Source organism: Platichthys flesus, chromosome 1 (assembly GCF_949316205.1).
Source record: "Platichthys flesus chromosome 1, fPlaFle2.1, whole genome shotgun sequence".
Taxonomy (NCBI): Eukaryota; Metazoa; Chordata; class Actinopteri; order Pleuronectiformes; family Pleuronectidae; genus Platichthys; species Platichthys flesus.
In genome coordinates this window covers 26,181,210-26,199,792 of record NC_084945.1, presented here as the reverse complement: position 1 = coordinate 26,199,792, position 18,583 = coordinate 26,181,210, and the positions used below count along the sequence as shown (strand labels likewise).

At 42.1% G+C, this 18,583-nt stretch overlaps 6 protein-coding genes across 8 annotated transcripts; all 6 read right to left on the bottom strand.

The window, feature by feature from the left end:
- LOC133958928 (high choriolytic enzyme 1-like) lies at window positions 1–995 on the bottom strand. The gene has a single exon (XM_062393964.1). It carries the CDS (start codon window positions 993–995, stop codon window positions 117–119), a length of 879 nt encoding a protein of 292 aa, XP_062249948.1. The 3' UTR covers window positions 1–116.
- A 2,543-nt stretch (window positions 996–3,538) lies between these two features.
- LOC133958921 (high choriolytic enzyme 1-like) lies at window positions 3,539–4,547 on the bottom strand. The gene has a single exon (XM_062393951.1). The coding sequence runs from the start codon at window positions 4,415–4,417 to the stop codon at window positions 3,539–3,541; it is 879 nt and encodes a 292-aa protein (XP_062249935.1). The 5' UTR covers window positions 4,418–4,547.
- Window positions 4,548–6,882: 2,335 nt separating this feature from the next.
- On the bottom strand, window positions 6,883–7,839 carry LOC133958903 (high choriolytic enzyme 1-like). Of its 2 annotated transcripts, XM_062393940.1 has the most exons (2): window positions 7,768–7,839; window positions 6,883–7,680 (listed from the first exon to the last, which is right to left on the bottom strand). In XM_062393940.1, exons 1-2 carry the CDS (start codon window positions 7,837–7,839, stop codon window positions 6,961–6,963), a joined length of 792 nt encoding a protein of 263 aa, XP_062249924.1. In that variant the 3' UTR covers window positions 6,883–6,960. The 2 variants fall into 2 exon arrangements, with proteins under 2 accessions (XP_062249924.1, XP_062249918.1); XM_062393934.1 differs by having other exon boundaries at window positions 6,883–7,839.
- A 2,465-nt stretch (window positions 7,840–10,304) lies between these two features.
- On the bottom strand, window positions 10,305–11,429 carry LOC133958888 (high choriolytic enzyme 1-like). Of its 2 annotated transcripts, XM_062393922.1 has the most exons (2): window positions 11,228–11,429; window positions 10,305–11,140 (listed from the first exon to the last, which is right to left on the bottom strand). In XM_062393922.1, exons 1-2 carry the CDS (start codon window positions 11,297–11,299, stop codon window positions 10,421–10,423), a joined length of 792 nt encoding a protein of 263 aa, XP_062249906.1. In that variant the 5' UTR covers window positions 11,300–11,429; the 3' UTR covers window positions 10,305–10,420. The 2 variants fall into 2 exon arrangements, with proteins under 2 accessions (XP_062249906.1, XP_062249899.1); XM_062393915.1 differs by having other exon boundaries at window positions 10,305–11,429.
- A 2,413-nt stretch (window positions 11,430–13,842) lies between these two features.
- Window positions 13,843–14,721, bottom strand: LOC133958879 (high choriolytic enzyme 1-like). The gene has a single exon (XM_062393903.1). The coding sequence runs from the start codon at window positions 14,719–14,721 to the stop codon at window positions 13,843–13,845; it is 879 nt and encodes a 292-aa protein (XP_062249887.1).
- A 2,386-nt stretch (window positions 14,722–17,107) lies between these two features.
- Window positions 17,108–18,245, bottom strand: LOC133955371 (high choriolytic enzyme 1-like). The gene has a single exon (XM_062390190.1). The coding sequence runs from the start codon at window positions 18,113–18,115 to the stop codon at window positions 17,237–17,239; it is 879 nt and encodes a 292-aa protein (XP_062246174.1). The 5' UTR covers window positions 18,116–18,245; the 3' UTR covers window positions 17,108–17,236.
- Between the last annotated feature and the right edge of the window lie 338 nt (window positions 18,246–18,583).

Sequence of the window (18,583 nt, the reverse complement as noted above, 5' to 3'; positions counted from 1 at the left end):
TAGTCAAAAGAAATGTGATCTTTACCATTGCTTGCAGAGATTATGGGTTTTATTTAATAACAGTAAAACACATACAGTAAAGGGTGAATTTTCTGTATTTTGCATCAGCATTTTTGTTAGCAGCTATAGAACCTGTTGATTCTCATGATGTCCAAGGAGGACATGCCCTGCCTCTGGCCGATCCGGACGTTGGAGTTGGGGATGGGGGTGATGGTGTCCCTCCCCCGTTGGATGGCGAAGGCTGTTCTTCCGTAGTGCATGATGGAGGAGTAGTCGTAGGGAGTGTTCAGGTTGTTGGTGTCCTTCTTGTAGAAGTTGTAGGCCATCCCCTGGTTGATGTTCCCCCAGTTGATCCTGACATATCTGTCGCGGTCGCTCCTGGTCTGCTCGTGGTTGAAGCCCAGAGCGTGGTTGATCTCATGCTGGATGATTCCGTTTTGGACACAGCCCCCCCTGTTGAGAGAGAGCACCTGTCTGCCTCCCACTCTGCCCAGAGAGGAGAAACATCCGCCTCTGTTCTCAATGCTGATGTAGTCGCGCTGGTTCTGACGGGGGACGAAGCGGATGCAGGTCCTTCTTTGGAAGGCTTTCATGGCACGGTCGATCTTCTGCCTCTCCATGCTGCTGAACTCTCTGCTCAGGGTGAAGGGGATCACCACCTGACCGTTTGAGGCTTTCCTCCACAGGCACTTCTGAGACCAGCACTTCATGGCGTTCCGGGTTCTCGGAGCGACCAGGTCTCCTTCCAGCAGGATCTCATCTGTGGCATTGTTTGAGGTCAGAATCCCGGTGGTGATGTCCATGGTGCCCTCGGGAACTTCTTCTTCAATTTCCTCCTCATGTATCTCATCTATGGCGTTGTTTGAGGCCAGAATCCTGGTTGAAATATCCATGGTGTTCTCAGGAACGTCTTCTTCCATTACCTCCTCCTGGAGTGGATGAGCCTGTGAGAGGCCGAGCAAGAGCAGCAGCAGCAGGCTGACACTGGGAGTCATCTTCAGGGTGGGTGTGGAGGCTGTGGAGCTTCTGTGGAGAGGAGAGACTCCTGATGCTTTATGTTTGACTCAGTGCTGTCCAGGCTCTTTATACTCTCCTCTACAGGTGTGTCTGCAGGATTATTATGGGCTGGGGTCCAAACTGTTAGGCCTAAATAAACTTTCGAAGGAACGACTCCACGGACAAACCCAGTGTTTCAACATAGTTTGTTATCTCTGGTCAGTAGGTAGATCAACACATGTGACACTTTTAAAAGCTTTATACTTGTTGAAGAATCAACTTGTATCAATAACATATGCTATTATTTTAGAAGAAGCATGACAAATTTGAACTGAGTGATAAATATTTGTATTCTCATTGAGACGACCTTTGGCACAAACTGAATCTCTTACGTTCTTCTTACACAGACACCATCTATATTTTGATGCAATCGAAATGAAATCACTTTAAAGAGGCAGGCTACCGGATGTTAATTCACCATAAAGTTAAAACAAAAAATCCCTGTAGAAAAATTGTAAAAGTGGCTCCGTCATTGTTTCATGGTCAGGTGAGCACTGTCCTTTTAGGATTAAAACGAACTATGTAGAAATAAAGCACTAGGAGTCAAAGAAGCTTTGAACTTGAATGATGACTTGACAAAATATAAACAAACAGGCAAAAACGCAGAAGGGAAGTTAAGTAGTCTCAGATTGTCCTTCTTTTATTACACTTGAGTCACAGAGCTAAACAGTCGAGTTCTAAAAAAGTGGCATTAGCATAGTTCATAAATTCTGTCCCTTCCATGTTAGTGGATGGAACGAGGACAAAAACTAAAAAGGCAAAGTACACATCAAATGTATATTTCTCAAAGATTCTTTATATATTTTATATTAAACAATGCTAATGATGCTATAGAAAATGTGGTCAGAGATCATTAGCTGAGACTGACACACAATTGGTTGAGCGCGAGTCTGCCGGACCTCAGTACCTTGGCTTGATCCTCCAATCGCTATTGTCAGACTCTGGCTCCAACTACGTAAGATTGCAGTGTTCATATCTGGGATGTTTTGGCTTTATTTCTGGTTAGTGGGGGGGAAGAGTAGACAAGTGGTTTTCTTTATACAGGGTTTATAAAAAGAACTTTTAATAATTAAAAAAAAAGATTGAAGTCAATCAACTGTCCAGATGTTGAGGAGCTCCAAAGGATTAGGGGGTTGTTTGACTATCTGAAGGTGCAATAGTAAAGATCAGGGGAACTTTAGTGATCTTACACACGTGTTATTTTTTTGTCTTCATGCAGTGCTGAAGCCTGCACACTATTGGGTTTGATAGGATATGGGAAAATGATGAGCTGATGTTAGGGACTGTGTCAAAAAAGCATGCAAAATGTCCCAAACAGTTTTTTGAATTGTCTCTATTTTCTTTAGATGCACAGACACACATAGAGACTTTATCTTTGCATTGCAAATTTGGTCATGAGCCAATAACACAATCAAACATCGATCTATAATCCATAAATGTGAAGGTAAAGGATATTGATTGCTCCCTTATGGCTGGCTGCAGTACAGGTCATGAATCCTGCCTCCTCAATGTCGGTGGATGGGACATGGACTAAATTCTAAATCTAAGTCCACATCAAATACATTTTTTCAAAGAGAGCTTATGATGTAGATATTTGTAATAGCAATGATGTCAGTTCAAGTGCTCCTTCACAGTAAGATTGGTTCTAATTAGTTATTTGATGCTTTGAAAACATGGGAAAACTTGACAGCTGACACTGACTCACGATGTGGTGATGAAATGTATAAGATGGACCTCGATACTGCGGTTCCATCCCTCAAGCGCTACTGCATAGACTCTAGTTCCAAATGATGTCATCATCGCAAAGATGTGGTGTTTGTATAATAAATATTTTCGTTTAATTTCTGGAAAGAGAAAGGAAGTGGAGATGCATCCTCTGTCTTTAGTCTATGATCAATTACTGGAAATTTATACTGACGCACAAATTTCAATTCTGGATATTTTGTTTGTGATGAAAGAATTTTTCAGTCAAATGTGTTTTTGTGTCTTATAACTGCATTCCCCTGAATTTCTGATATATTTAGTCAAATTTTGAAGATTAGTTTCATTGTTGTCATGTTACCCTGAGTACTTTTTGTTAGGGGGCATTTTCATATCCTTCAGAAAAATGGGACCTTAGAGAGTAAGAGGAAGTATGGAAGAGAGTCCTATTCCCAGTATTTTGATGATTTTCCCCAAAATGTCAGAAGTCCTTCACATATTCTTAGTGATTGTAAGTTTGTGTAAGAAAAAATGCATTCGCCTCATTTTGACAATCAAAAGATAAAAGATGGGACACAACAGCAATCATGTTGCTTTACCTTTATTATAGACATTTGATACTTGTTGCCGTCACATATGCTGTTGTCTGACTGTTTGAGAGAACATAGTCAAAAGAAATGTGATCTTTACCATTGCTTGCAGAGATTATGGGTTTTATTTAATAACAGTAAAACACATACAGTAAAGGGTGAATTTTTTGTATTTTGAATCAGCATTTTTGTTAGCAGCTATAGAACCTGTTGATTCTCATGATGTCCAAGGAGGACATGCCCTGCCTCTGGCCGATCCGGACGTTGGAGTTGGGGATGGGGGTGATGGTGTCCCTCCCCCGTTGGATGGCGAAGGCTGTTCTTCCGTAGTGCATGATGGAGGAGTAGTCGTAGGGAGTGTTCAGGTTGTTGGTGTCCTTCTTGTAGAAGTTGTAGGCCATCCCCTGGTTGATGTTCCCCCAGTTGATCCTGACATATCTGTCGCGGTCGCTCCTGGTCTGCTCGTGGTTGAAGCCCAGAGCGTGGTTGATCTCATGCTGGATGATTCCGTTTTGGACACAGCCCCCCCTGTTGAGAGAGAGCACCTGTCTGCCTCCCACTCTGCCCAGAGAGGAGAAACATCCGCCTCTGTTCTCAATGCTGATGTAGTCGCGCTGGTTCTGACGGGGGACGAAGCGGATGCAGGTCCTTCTTTGGAAGGCTTTCATGGCACGGTCGATCTTCTGCCTCTCCATGCTGCTGAACTCTCTGCTCAGGGTGAAGGGGATCACCACCTGACCGTTTGAGGCTTTCCTCCACAGGCACTTCTGAGACCAGCACTTCATGGCGTTCCGGGTTCTCGGAGCGACCAGGTCTCCTTCCAGCAGGATCTCATCTGTGGCATTGTTTGAGGTCAGAATCCCGGTGGTGATGTCCATGGTGCCCTCGGGAACTTCTTCTTCAATTTCCTCCTCATGTATCTCATCTATGGCGTTGTTTGAGGCCAGAATCCTGGTTGAAATATCCATGGTGTTCTCAGGAACGTCTTCTTCCATTACCTCCTCCTGGAGAGGATGAGCCTGTGAGAGGCCGAGCAAGAGCAGCAGCAGCAGGCTGACACTGGGAGTCATCTTCAGGGTGGGTGTGGAGGCTGTGGAGCTTCTGTGGAGAGGAGAGACTCCTGATGCTTTATGTTTGACTCAGTGCTGTCCAGGCTCTTTATACTCTCCTCTACAGGTGTGTCTGCAGGATTATTATGGGCTGGGGTCCAAACTGTTAGGCCTAAATAAACTTTCGAAGGAACGACTCCACGGACAAACCCAGTGTTTCAACATAGTTTGTTATCTCTGGTCAGTAGGTAGATCAACACATGTGACACTTTTAAAAGCTTTATACTTGTTGAAGAATCAACTTGTATCAATAACATATGCTATTATTTTAGAAGAAGCATGACAAATTTGAACTGAGTGATAAATATTTGTATTCTCATTGAGACGACCTTTGGCACAAACTGAATCTCTTACGTTCTTCTTACACAGACACCATCTATATTTTGATGCAATCGAAATGAAATCACTTTAAAGAGGCAGGCTACCGGATGTTAATTCACCATAAAGTTAAAACAAAAAATCCCTGTAGAAAAATTGTAAAAGTGGCTCCGTCATTGTTTCATGGTCAGGTGAGCACTGTCCTTTTAGGATTAAAACTAACTATGTAGAAATAAAGCACTAGGAGTCAAAGAAGCTTTGAACTTGAATGATGACTTGACAAAATATAAACAAACAGGCAAAAACGCAGAAGGGAAGTTAAGTAGTCTCAGATTGTCCTTCTTTTATTACACTTGAGTCACAGAGCTAAACAGTCGAGTTCTAAAAAAGTGGCATTAGCATAGTTCATAAATTCTGTCCCTTCCATGTTAGTGGATGGAACGAGGACAAAAACTAAAAAGGCAAAGTACACATCAAATGTATATTTCTCAAAGATTCTTTATATATTTTATATTAAACAATGCTAATGATGCTATAGAAAATGTGGTCAGAGATCATTAGCTGAGACTGACACACAATTGGTTGAGCGCGAGTCTGCAGGACCTCAGTACCTTGGCTTGATCCTCCAATCGCTATTGTCAGACTCTGGCTCCAACTACGTAAGATTGCAGTGTTCATATCTGGGATGTTTTGGCTTTATTTCTGGTTAGTGGGGGGGAAGAGTAGACAAGTGGTTTTCTTTATACAGGGTTTATAAAGAGAACTATTAATAATTAAAAAAAAAGATTGAAGTCAATCAACTGTCCAGATGTTGAGGAGCTCCAAAGGATTAGGGGGTTGTTTGACTATCTGAAGGTGCAATAGTAAAGATCAGGGGAACTTTAGTGATCTTACACACTTGTTATTTTTTTGTCTTCATGCAGTGCTGAAGCCTGCACACTATTGGGTTTGATAGGATATGGGAAAATGATGAGCTGATGTTAGGGACTGTGTCAAAAAAGCATGCAAAATGTCCCAAACAGTTTTTTGAATTGTCTCTATTTTCTTTAGATGCACAGACACACATAGAGACTTTATCTTTGCATTGCAAATTTGGTCATGAGCCAATAACACAATCAAACATCGATCTATAATCCATAAATGTGAAGGTAAAGGATATTGATTGCTCCCTTATGGCTGGCTGCAGTACAGGTCATGAATCCTGCCTCCTCAATGTCGGTGGATGGGACATGGACTAAATTCTAAATCTAAGTCCACATCAAATACATTTTTTCAAAGAGAGCTTATGATGTAGATATTTGTAATAGCAATGATGTCAGTTCAAGTGCTCCTTCACAGTAAGATTGGTTGTAATTAGTTATTTGATGCTTTGAAAACATGGGAAAACTTGACAGCTGACACTGACTCACGATGTGGTGATGAAATGTATAAGATGGACCTCGATACTGCGGTTCCATCCCTCAAGCGCTACTGCATAGACTCTAGTTCCAAATGATGTCATCATCGCAAAGTTGTGGTGTTTGTATAATAAATATTTTCGTTTAATTTCTGGAAAGAGAAAGGAAGTGGAGATGCATCCTCTGTCTTTAGTCTATGATCAATTACTGGAAATTTATACTGACGCACAAATTTCAATTCCGGATATTTTGTTTGTGATGAAAGAATTTTTCAGTCAAATGTGTTTTTGTGTCTTATAACTGCATTCCCCTGAATTTCTGATATATTTAGTCAAATTTTGAAGATTAGTTTCATTGTTGTCATGTTACCCTGAGTACTTTTTGTTAGGGGGCATTTTCATATCCTTCAGAAAAATGGGACCTTAGAGAGTAAGAGGAAGTATGGAAGAGAGTCCTATTCCCAGTATTTTGATGATTTTCCCCAAAATGTCAGAAGTCCTTCACATATTCTTAGTGATTGTAAGTTTGTGTAAGAAAAAATGCATTCGCCTCATTTTGACAATCAAAAGATAAAAGATGGGACACAACAGCAATCATGTTGCTTTACCTTTATTATAGACATTTGATACTTGTTGCCGTCACATATGCTGTTGTCTGACTGTTTGAGAGAACATAGTCAAAAGAAATGTGATCTTTACCATTGCTTGCAGAGATTATGGGTTTTATTTAATAACAGTAAAACACATACAGTAAAGGGTGAATTTTCTGTATTTTGCATCAGCATTTTTGTTAGCAGCTATAGAACCTGTTGATTCTCATGATGTCCAAGGAGGACATGCCCTGCCTCTGGCCGATCCGGACGTTGGAGTTGGGGATGGGGGTGATGGTGTCCCTCCCCCGTTGGATGGCGAAGGCTGTTCTTCCGTAGTGCATGATGGAGGAGTAGTCGTAGGGAGTGTTCAGGTTGTTGGTGTCCTTCTTGTAGAAGTTGTAGGCCATCCCCTGGTTGATGTTCCCCCAGTTGATCCTGACATATCTGTCGCGGTCGCTCCTGGTCTGCTCGTGGTTGAAGCCCAGAGCGTGGTTGATCTCATGCTGGATGATTCCGTTTTGGACACAGCCCCCCCTGTTGAGAGAGAGCACCTGTCTGCCTCCCACTCTGCCCAGAGAGGAGAAACATCCGCCTCTGTTCTCAATGCTGATGTAGTCGCGCTGGTTCTGACGGGGGACGAAGCGGATGCAGGTCCTTCTTTGGAAGGCTTTCATGGCACGGTCGATCTTCTGCCTCTCCATGCTGCTGAACTCTCTGCTCAGGGTGAAGGGGATCACCACCTGACCGTTTGAGGCTTTCCTCCACAGGCACTTCTGAGACCAGCACTTCATGGCGTTCCGGGTTCTCGGAGCAACCAGGTCTCCTTCCAGCAGGATCTCATCTGTGGCATTGTTTGAGGTCAGAATCCCGGTGGTGATGTCCATGGTGCCCTCGGGAACTTCTTCTTCAATTTCCTCCTCATGTATCTCATCTATGGCGTTGTTTGAGGCCAGAATCCTGGTTGAAATATCCATGGTGTTCTCAGGAACGTCTTCTTCCATTACCTCCTCCTGGAGTGGATGAGCCTGTGAGAGGCCGAGCAAGAGCAGCAGCAGCAGGCTGACACTGGGAGTCATCTTCAGGGTCGGTGTGGAGGCTGTGGAGCTTCTGTGGAGAGGAGAGACTCCTGATGCTTTATGTTTGACTCAGTGCTGTCCAGGCTCTTTATACTCTCCTCTACAGGTGTGTCTGCAGGATTATTATGGGCTGGGGTCCAAACTGTTAGGCCTAAATAAACTTTCGAAGGAACGACTCCACGGACAAACCCAGTGTTTCAACATAGTTTGTTATCTCTGGTCAGTAGGTAGATCAACACATGTGACACTTTTAAAAGCTTTATACTTGTTGAAGAATCAACTTGTATCAATAACATATGCTATTATTTTAGAAGAAGCATGACAAATTTGAACTGAGTGATAAATATTTGTATTCTCATTGAGACGACCTTTGGCACAAACTGAATCTCTTACGTTCTTCTTACACAGACACCATCTATATTTTGATGCAATCGAAATGAAATCACTTTAAAGAGGCAGGCTACCGGATGTTAATTCACCATAAAGTTAAAACAAAAAATCCCTGTAGAAAAATTGTAAAAGTGGCTCCGTCATTGTTTCATGGTCAGGTGAGCACTGTCCTTTTAGGATTAAAACGAACTATGTAGAAATAAAGCACTAGGAGTCAAAGAAGCTTTGAACTTGAATGATGACTTGACAAAATATAAACAAACAGGCAAAAACGCAGAAGGGAAGTTAAGTAGTCTCAGATTGTCCTTCTTTTATTACACTTGAGTCACAGAGCTAAACAGTCGAGTTCTAAAAAAGTGGCATTAGCATAGTTCATAAATTCTGTCCCTTCCATGTTAGTGGATGGAACGAGGACAAAAACTAAAAAGGCAAAGTACACATCAAATGTATATTTCTCAAAGATTCTTTATATATTTTATATTAAACAATGCTAATGATGCTATAGAAAATGTGGTCAGAGATCATTAGCTGAGACTGACACACAATTGGTGTGTGTCAGTCAGACACACACCAATTGTGTACTGAGGTCCTGCAGAGGTCTGCAGGACCTCAGTACCTTGGCTTGATCCTCCAATCGCTATTGTCAGACTCTGGCTCCAACTACGTAAGATTGCAGTGTTCATATCTGGGATGTTTTGGCTTTATTTCTGGTTAGTGGGGGGGAAGAGTAGACAAGTGGTTTTCTTTATACAGGGTTTATAAAGAGAACTATTAATAATTAAAAAAAAAGATTGAAGTCAATCAACTGTCCAGATGTTGAGGAGCTCCAAAGGATTAGGGGGTTGTTTGACTATCTGAAGGTGCAATAGTAAAGATCAGGGGAACTTTAGTGATCTTACACACGTGTTATTTTTTTGTCTTCATGCAGTGCTGAAGCCTGCACACTATTGGGTTTGATAGGATATGGGAAAATGATGAGCTGATGTTAGGGACTGTGTCAAAAAAGCATGCAAAATGTCCCAAACAGTTTTTTGAATCGTCTCTATTTTCTTTAGATGCACAGACACACATAGAGACTTTATCTTTGCATTGCAAATTTGGTCATGAGCCAATAACACAATCAAACATCGATCTATAATCCATAAATGTGAAGGTAAAGGATATTGATTGCTCCCTTATGGCTGGCTGCAGTACAGGTCATGAATCCTGCCTCCTCAATGTCGGTGGATGGGACATGGACTAAATTCTAAATCTAAGTCCACATCAAATACATTTTTTCAAAGAGAGCTTATGATGTAGATATTTGTAATAGCAATGATGTCAGTTCAAGTGCTCCTTCACAGTAAGATTGGTTCTAATTAGTTATTTGATGCTTTGAAAACATGGGAAAACTTGACAGCTGACACTGACTCACGATGTGGTGATGAAATGTATAAGATGGACCTCGATACTGCGGTTCCATCCCTCAAGCGCTACTGCATAGACTCTAGTTCCAAATGATGTCATCATCGCAAAGTTGTGGTGTTTGTATAATAAATATTTTCGTTTAATTTCTGGAAAGAGAAAGGAAGTGGAGATGCATCCTCTGTCTTTAGTCTATGATCAATTACTGGAAATTTATACTGACGCACAAATTTCAATTCCGGATATTTTGTTTGTGATGAAAGAATTTTTCAGTCAAATGTGTTTTTGTGTCTTATAACTGCATTCCCCTGAATTTCTGATATATTTAGTCAAATTTTGAAGATTAGTTTCATTGTTGTCATGTTACCCTGAGTACTTTTTGTTAGGGGGCATTTTCATATCCTTCAGAAAAATGGGACCTTAGAGAGTAAGAGGAAGTATGGAAGAGAGTCCTATTCCCAGTATTTTGATGATTTTCCCCAAAATGTCAGAAGTCCTTCACATATTCTTAGTGATTGTAAGTTTGTGTAAGAAAACATGCATTCGCCTCATTTTGACAATCAAAAGATAAAAGATGGGACACAACAGCAATCATGTTGCTTTACCTTTATTATAGACATTTGATACTTGTTGCCGTCACATATGCTGTTGTCTGACTGTTTGAGAGAACATAGTCAAAAGAAATGTGATCTTTACCATTGCTTGCAGAGATTATGGGTTTTATTTAATAACAGTAAAACACATACAGTAAAGGGTGAATTTTCTGTATTTTGCATCAGCATTTTTGTTAGCAGCTATAGAACCTGTTGATTCTCATGATGTCCAAGGAGGACATGCCCTGCCTCTGGCCGATCCGGACGTTGGAGTTGGGGATGGGGGTGATGGTGTCCCTCCCCCGTTGGATGGCGAAGGCTGTTCTTCCGTAGTGCATGATGGAGGAGTAGTCGTAGGGAGTGTTCAGGTTGTTGGTGTCCTTCTTGTAGAAGTTGTAGGCCATCCCCTGGTTGATGTTCCCCCAGTTGATCCTGACATATCTGTCGCGGTCGCTCCTGGTCTGCTCGTGGTTGAAGCCCAGAGCGTGGTTGATCTCATGCTGGATGATTCCGTTTTGGACACAGCCCCCCCTGTTGAGAGAGAGCACCTGTCTGCCTCCCACTCTGCCCAGAGAGGAGAAACATCCGCCTCCGTTCTCAATGCTGATGTAGTCGCGCTGGTTCTGACGGGGGACGAAGCGGATGCAGGTCCTTCTTTGGAAGGCTTTCATGGCACGGTCGATCTTCTGCCTCTCCATGCTGCTGAACTCTCTGCTCAGGGTGAAGGGGATCACCACCTGACCGTTTGAGGCTTTCCTCCACAGGCACTTCTGAGACCAGCACTTCATGGCGTTCCGGGTTCTCGGAGCGACCAGGTCTCCTTCCAGCAGGATCTCATCTGTGGCATTGTTTGAGGTCAGAATCCCGGTGGTGATGTCCATGGTGCCCTCGGGAACTTCTTCTTCAATTTCCTCCTCATGTATCTCATCTATGGCGTTGTTTGAGGCCAGAATCCTGGTTGAAATATCCATGGTGTTCTCAGGAACGTCTTCTTCCATTACCTCCTCCTGGAGAGGATGAGCCTGTGAGAGGCCGAGCAAGAGCAGCAGCAGCAGGCTGACACTGGGAGTCATCTTCAGGGTGGGTGTGGAGGCTGTGGAGCTTCTGTGGAGAGGAGAGACTCCTGATGCTTTATGTTTGACTCAGTGCTGTCCAGGCTCTTTATACTCTCCTCTACAGGTGTGTCTGCAGGATTATTATGGGCTGGGGTCCAAACTGTTAGGCCTAAATAAACTTTCGAAGGAACGACTCCACGGACAAACCCAGTGTTTCAACATAGTTTGTTATCTCTGGTCAGTAGGTAGATCAACACATGTGACACTTTTAAAAGCTTTATACTTGTTGAAGAATCAACTTGTATCAATAACATATGCTATTATTTTAGAAGAAGCATGACAAATTTGAACTGAGTGATAAATATTTGTATTCTCATTGAGACGACCTTTGGCACAAACTGAATCTCTTACGTTCTTCTTACACAGACACCATCTATATTTTGATGCAATCGAAATGAAATCACTTTAAAGAGGCAGGCTACCGGATGTTAATTCACCATAAAGTTAAAACAAAAAATCCCTGTAGAAAAATTGTAAAAGTGGCTCCGTCATTGTTTCATGGTCAGGTGAGCACTGTCCTTTTAGGATTAAAACGAACTATGTAGAAATAAAGCACTAGGAGTCAAAGAAGCTTTGAACTTGAATGATGACTTGACAAAATATAAACAAACAGGCAAAAACGCAGAAGGGAAGTTAAGTAGTCTCAGATTGTCCTTCTTTTATTACACTTGAGTCACAGAGCTAAACAGTCGAGTTCTAAAAAAGTGGCATTAGCATAGTTCATAAATTCTGTCCCTTCCATGTTAGTGGATGGAACGAGGACAAAAACTAAAAAGGCAAAGTACACATCAAATGTATATTTCTCAAAGATTCTTTATATATTTTATATTAAACAATGCTAATGATGCTATAGAAAATGTGGTCAGAGATCATTAGCTGAGACTGACACACAATTGGTTGAGCGCGAGTCTGCCGGACCTCAGTACCTTGGCTTGATCCTCCAATCGCTATTGTCAGACTCTGGCTCCAACTACGTAAGATTGCAGTGTTCATATCTGGGATGTTTTGGCTTTATTTCTGGTTAGTGGGGGGGAAGAGTAGACAAGTGGTTTTCTTTATACAGGGTTTATAAAGAGAACTTTTAATAATTAAAAAAAAAGATTGAAGTCAATCAACTGTCCAGATGTTGAGGAGCTCCAAAGGATTAGGGGGTTGTTTGACTATCTGAAGGTGCAATAGTAAAGATCAGGGGAACTTTAGTGATCTTACACACGTGTTATTTTTTTGTCTTCATGCAGTGCTGAAGCCTGCACACTATTGGGTTTGATAGGATATGGGAAAATGATGAGCTGATGTTAGGGACTGTGTCAAAAAAGCATGCAAAATGTCCCAAACAGTTTTTTGAATTGTCTCTATTTTCTTTAGATGCACAGACACACATAGAGACTTTATCTTTGCATTGCAAATTTGGTCATGAGCCAATAACACAATCAAACATCGATCTATAATCCATAAATGTGAAGGTAAAGGATATTGATTGCTCCCTTATGGCTGGCTGCAGTACAGGTCATGAATCCTGCCTCCTCAATGTCGGTGGATGGGACATGGACTAAATTCTAAATCTAAGTCCACATCAAATACATTTTTTCAAAGAGAGCTTATGATGTAGATATTTGTAATAGCAATGATGTCAGTTCAAGTGCTCCTTCACAGTAAGATTGGTTCTAATTAGTTATTTGATGCTTTGAAAACATGGGAAAACTTGACAGCTGACACTGACTCACGATGTGGTGATGAAATGTATAAGATGGACCTCGATACTGCGGTTCCATCCCTCAAGCGCTACTGCATAGACTCTAGTTCCAAATGATGTCATCATCGCAAAGATGTGGTGTTTGTATAATAAATATTTTCGTTTAATTTCTGGAAAGAGAAAGGAAGTGGAGATGCATCCTCTGTCTTTAGTCTATGATCAATTACTGGAAATTTATACTGACGCACAAATTTCAATTCCGGATATTTTGTTTGTGATGAAAGAATTTTTCAGTCAAATGTGTTTTTGTGTCTTATAACTGCATTCCCCTGAATTTCTGATATATTTAGTCAAATTTTGAAGATTAGTTTCATTGTTGTCATGTTACCCTGAGTACTTTTTGTTAGGGGGCATTTTCATATCCTTCAGAAAAATGGGACCTTAGAGAGTAAGAGGAAGTATGGAAGAGAGTCCTATTCCCAGTATTTTGATGATTTTCCCCAAAATGTCAGAAGTCCTTCACATATTCTTAGTGATTGTAAGTTTGTGTAAGAAAAAATGCATTCGCCTCATTTTGACAATCAAAAGATAAAAGATGGGACACAACAGCAATCATGTTGCTTTACCTTTATTATAGACATTTGATACTTGTTGCCGTCACATATGCTGTTGTCTGACTGTTTGAGAGAACATAGTCAAAAGAAATGTGATCTTTACCATTGCTTGCAGAGATTATGGGTTTTATTTAATAACAGTAAAACACATACAGTAAAGGGTGAATTTTTTGTATTTTGCATCAGCATTTTTGTTAGCAGCTATAGAACCTGTTGATTCTCATGATGTCCAAGGAGGACATGCCCTGCCTCTGGCCGATCCGGACGTTGGAGTTGGGGATGGGGGTGATGGTGTCCCTCCCCCGTTGGATGGCGAAGGCTGTTCTTCCGTAGTGCATGATGGAGGAGTAGTCGTAGGGAGTGTTCAGGTTGTTGGTGTCCTTCTTGTAGAAGTTGTAGGCCATCCCCTGGTTGATGTTCCCCCAGTTGATCCTGACATATCTGTCGCGGTCGCTCCTGGTCTGCTCGTGGTTGAAGCCCAGAGCGTGGTTGATCTCATGCTGGATGATTCCGTTTTGGACACAGCCCCCCCTGTTGAGAGAGAGCACCTGTCTGCCTCCCACTCTGCCCAGAGAGGAGAAACATCCGCCTCTGTTCTCAATGCTGATGTAGTCGCGCTGGTTCTGACGGGGGACGAAGCGGATGCAGGTCCTTCTTTGGAAGGCTTTCATGGCACGGTCGATCTTCTGCCTCTCCATGCTGCTGAACTCTCTGCTCAGGGTGAAGGGGATCACCACCTGACCGTTTGAGGCTTTCCTCCACAGGCACTTCTGAGACCAGCACTTCATGGCGTTCCGGGTTCTCGGAGCGACCAGGTCTCCTTCCAGCAGGATCTCATCTGTGGCATTGTTTGAGGTCAGAATCCCGGTGGTGATGTCCATGGTGCCCTCGGGAACTTCTTCTTCAATTTCCTCCTCATGTATCTCATCTATGGCGTTGTTTGAGGCCAGAATCCTGGTTGAAATATCCATGGTGTTCTCAGGAACGTCTTCTTCCATTACCTCCTCCTGGAGAGGATGAGCCTGTGAGAGGCCAAGCAAGAGCAGCAGCAGCAGGCTGACACTGGGAGTCATCTTCAGGGTGGGTGTGGAGGCTGTGGAGCTTCTGTGGAGAGGAGAGACTCCTGATGCTTTATGTTTGACTCAGTGCTGTCCAGGCTCTTTATACTCTCCTCTACAGGTGTGTCTGCAGGATTATTATGGGCTGGGGTCCAAACTGTTAGGCCTAAATAAACTTTCGAAGGAACGACTCCACGGACAAACCCAGTGTTTCAACATAGTTTGTTATCTCTGGTCAGTAGGTAGATCAACACATGTGACACTTTTAAAAGCTTTATACTTGTTGAAGAATCAACTTGTATCAATAACATATGCTATTATTTTAGAAGAAGCATGACAAATTTGAACTGAGTGATAAATATTTGTATTCTCATTGAGACGACCTTTGGCACAAACTGAATCTCTTACGTTCTTCTTACACAGACACCATCTATATTTTGATGCAATCGAAATGAAATCACTTTAAAGAGGCAGGCTACCGGATGTTAATTCACCATAAAGTTAAAACAAAAAATCCCTGTAGAAAAATTGTAAAAGTGGCTCCGTCATTGTTTCATGGTCAGGTGAGCACTGTCCTTTTAGGATTAAAACGAACTATGTAGAAATAAAGCACTAGGAGTCAAAGAAGCTTTGAACTTGAATGATGACTTGACAAAATATAAACAAACAGGCAAAAACGCAGAAGGGAAGTTAAGTAGTCTCAGATTGTCCTTCTTTTATTACACTTGAGTCACAGAGCTAAACAGTCGAGTTCTAAAAAAGTGGCATTAGCATAGTTCATAAATTCTGTCCCTTCCATGTTAGTGGATGGAACGAGGACAAAAACTAAAAAGGCAAAGTACACATCAAATGTATATTTCTCAAAGATTCTTTATATATTTTATATTAAACAATGCTAATGATGCTATAGAAAATGTGGTCAGAGATCATTAGCTGAGACTGACACACAATTGGTTGAGCGCGAGTCTGCAGGACCTCAGTACCTTGGCTTGATCCTCCAATCGCTATTGTCAGACTCTGGCTCCAACTACGTAAGATTGCAGTGTTCATATCTGGGATGTTTTGGCTTTATTTCTGGTTAGTGGGGGGGAAGAGTAGACAAGTGGTTTTCTTTATACAGGGTTTATAAAGAGAACTTTTAATAATTAAAAAAAAAGATTGAAGTCAATCAACTGTCCAGATGTTGAGGAGCTCCAAAGGATTAGGGGGTTGTTTGACTATCTGAAGGTGCAATAGTAAAGATCAGGGGAACTTTAGTGATCTTACACACGTGTTATTTTTTTGTCTTCATGCAGTGCTGAAGCCTGCACACTATTGGGTTTGATAGGATATGGGAAAATGATGAACTGATGTTAGGGACTGTGTCAAAAAAGCATGCAAAATGTCCCAAACAGTTTTTTGAATTGTCTCTATTTTCTTTAGATGCACAGACACACATAGAGACTTTATCTTTGCATTGCAAATTTGGTCATGAGCCAATAACACAATCAAACATCGATCGATTGATTGCTCCCTTATGGCTGGCTGCAGTACAGGTCATGAATCCTGCCTCCTCAATGTCGGTGGATGGGACATGGACTAAATTCTAAATCTAAGTCCACATCAAATACATTTTTTCAAAGAGAGCTTATGATGTAGATATTTGTAATAGCAATGATGTCAGTTCAAGTGCTCCTTCACAGTAAGATTGGTTCTAATTAGTTATTTGATGCTTTGAAAACATGGGAAAACTTGACAGCTGACACTGACTCACGATGTGGTGATGAAATGTATAAGATGGACCTCGATACTGCGGTTCCATCCCTCAAGCGCTACTGCATAGACTCTAGTTCCAAATGATGTCATCATCGCAAAGTTGTGGTGTTTGTATAATAAATATTTTCGTTTAATTTCTGGAAAGAGAAACGAAGTGGAGATGCATCCTCTGTCTTTAGTCTATGATCAATTACTGGAAATTTATACTGACGCACAAATTTCAATTCCGGATATTTTGTTTGTGATGAAAGAATTTTTCAGTCAAATGTGTTTTTGTGTCTTATAACTGCATTCCCCTGAATTTCTGATATATTTAGTCAAATTTTGAAGATTAGTTTCATTGTTGTCATGTTACCCTGAGTACTTTTTGTTAGGGGGCATTTTCATATCCTTCAGAAAAATGGGACCTTAGAGAGTAAGAGGAAGTATGGAAGAGAGTCCTATTCCCAGTATTTTGATGATTTTCCCCAAAATGTCAGAAGTCCTTCACATATTCTTAGTGATTGTAAGTTTGTGTAAGAAAAAATGCATTCGCCTCATTTTGACAATCAAAAGATAAAAGATGGGACACAACAGCAATCATGTTGCTTTACCTTTATTATAGACATTTGATACTTGTTGCCGTCACATATGCTGTTGTCTGACTGTTTGAGAGAACATAGTCAAAAGAAATGTGATCTTTACCATTGCTTGCAGAGATTATGGGTTTTATTTAATAACAGTAAAACACATACAGTAAAGGGTGAATTTTCTGTATTTTGCATCAGCATTTTTGTTAGCAGCTATAGAACCTGTTGATTCTCATGATGTCCAAGGAGGACATGCCCTGCCTCTGGCCGATCCGGACGTTGGAGTTGGGGATGGGGGTGATGGTGTCCCTCCCCCGTTGGATGGCGAAGGCTGTTCTTCCGTAGTGCATGATGGAGGAGTAGTCGTAGGGAGTGTTCAGGTTGTTGGTGTCCTTCTTGTAGAAGTTGTAGGCCATCCCCTGGTTGATGTTCCCCCAGTTGATCCTGACATATCTGTCGCGGTCGCTCCTGGTCTGCTCGTGGTTGAAGCCCAGAGCGTGGTTGATCTCATGCTGGATGATTCCGTTTTGGACACAGCCCCCCCTGTTGAGAGAGAGCACCTGTCTGCCTCCCACTCTGCCCAGAGAGGAGAAACATCCGCCTCTGTTCTCAATGCTGATGTAGTCGCGCTGGTTCTGACGGGGGACGAAGCGGATGCAGGTCCTTCTTTGGAAGGCTTTCATGGCACGGTCGATCTTCTGCCTCTCCATGCTGCTGAACTCTCTGCTCAGGGTGAAGGGGATCACCACCTGACCGTTTGAGGCTTTCCTCCACAGGCACTTCTGAGACCAGCACTTCATGGCGTTCCGGGTTCTCGGAGCGACCAGGTCTCCTTCCAGCAGGATCTCATCTGTGGCATTGTTTGAGGTCAGAATCCCGGTGGTGATGTCCATGGTGCCCTCGGGAACTTCTTCTTCAATTTCCTCCTCATGTATCTCATCTATGGCGTTGTTTGAGGCCAGAATCCTGGTTGAAATATCCATGGTGTTCTCAGGAACGTCTTCTTCCATTACCTCCTCCTGGAGAGGATGAGCCTGTGAGAGGCCGAGCAAGAGCAGCAGCAGCAGGCTGACACTGGGAGTCATCTTCAGGGTGGGTGTGGAGGCTGTGGAGCTTCTGTGGAGAGGAGAGACTCCTGATGCTTTATGTTTGACTCAGTGCTGTCCAGGCTCTTTATACTCTCCTCTACAGGTGTGTCTGCAGGATTATTATGGGCTGGGGTCCAAACTGTTAGGCCTAAATAAACTTTCGAAGGAACGACTCCACGGACAAACCCAGTGTTTCAACATAGTTTGTTATCTCTGGTCAGTAGGTAGATCAACACATGTGACACTTTTAAAAGCTTTATACTTGTTGAAGAATCAACTTGTATCAATAACATATGCTATTATTTTAGAAGAAGCATGACAAATTTGAACTGAGTGATAAATATTTGTATTCTCATTGAGACGACCTTTGGCACAAACTGAATCTCTTACGTTCTTCTTACACAGACACCATCTATATTTTGATGCAATCGAAATGAAATCACTTTAAAGAGGCAGGCTACCGGA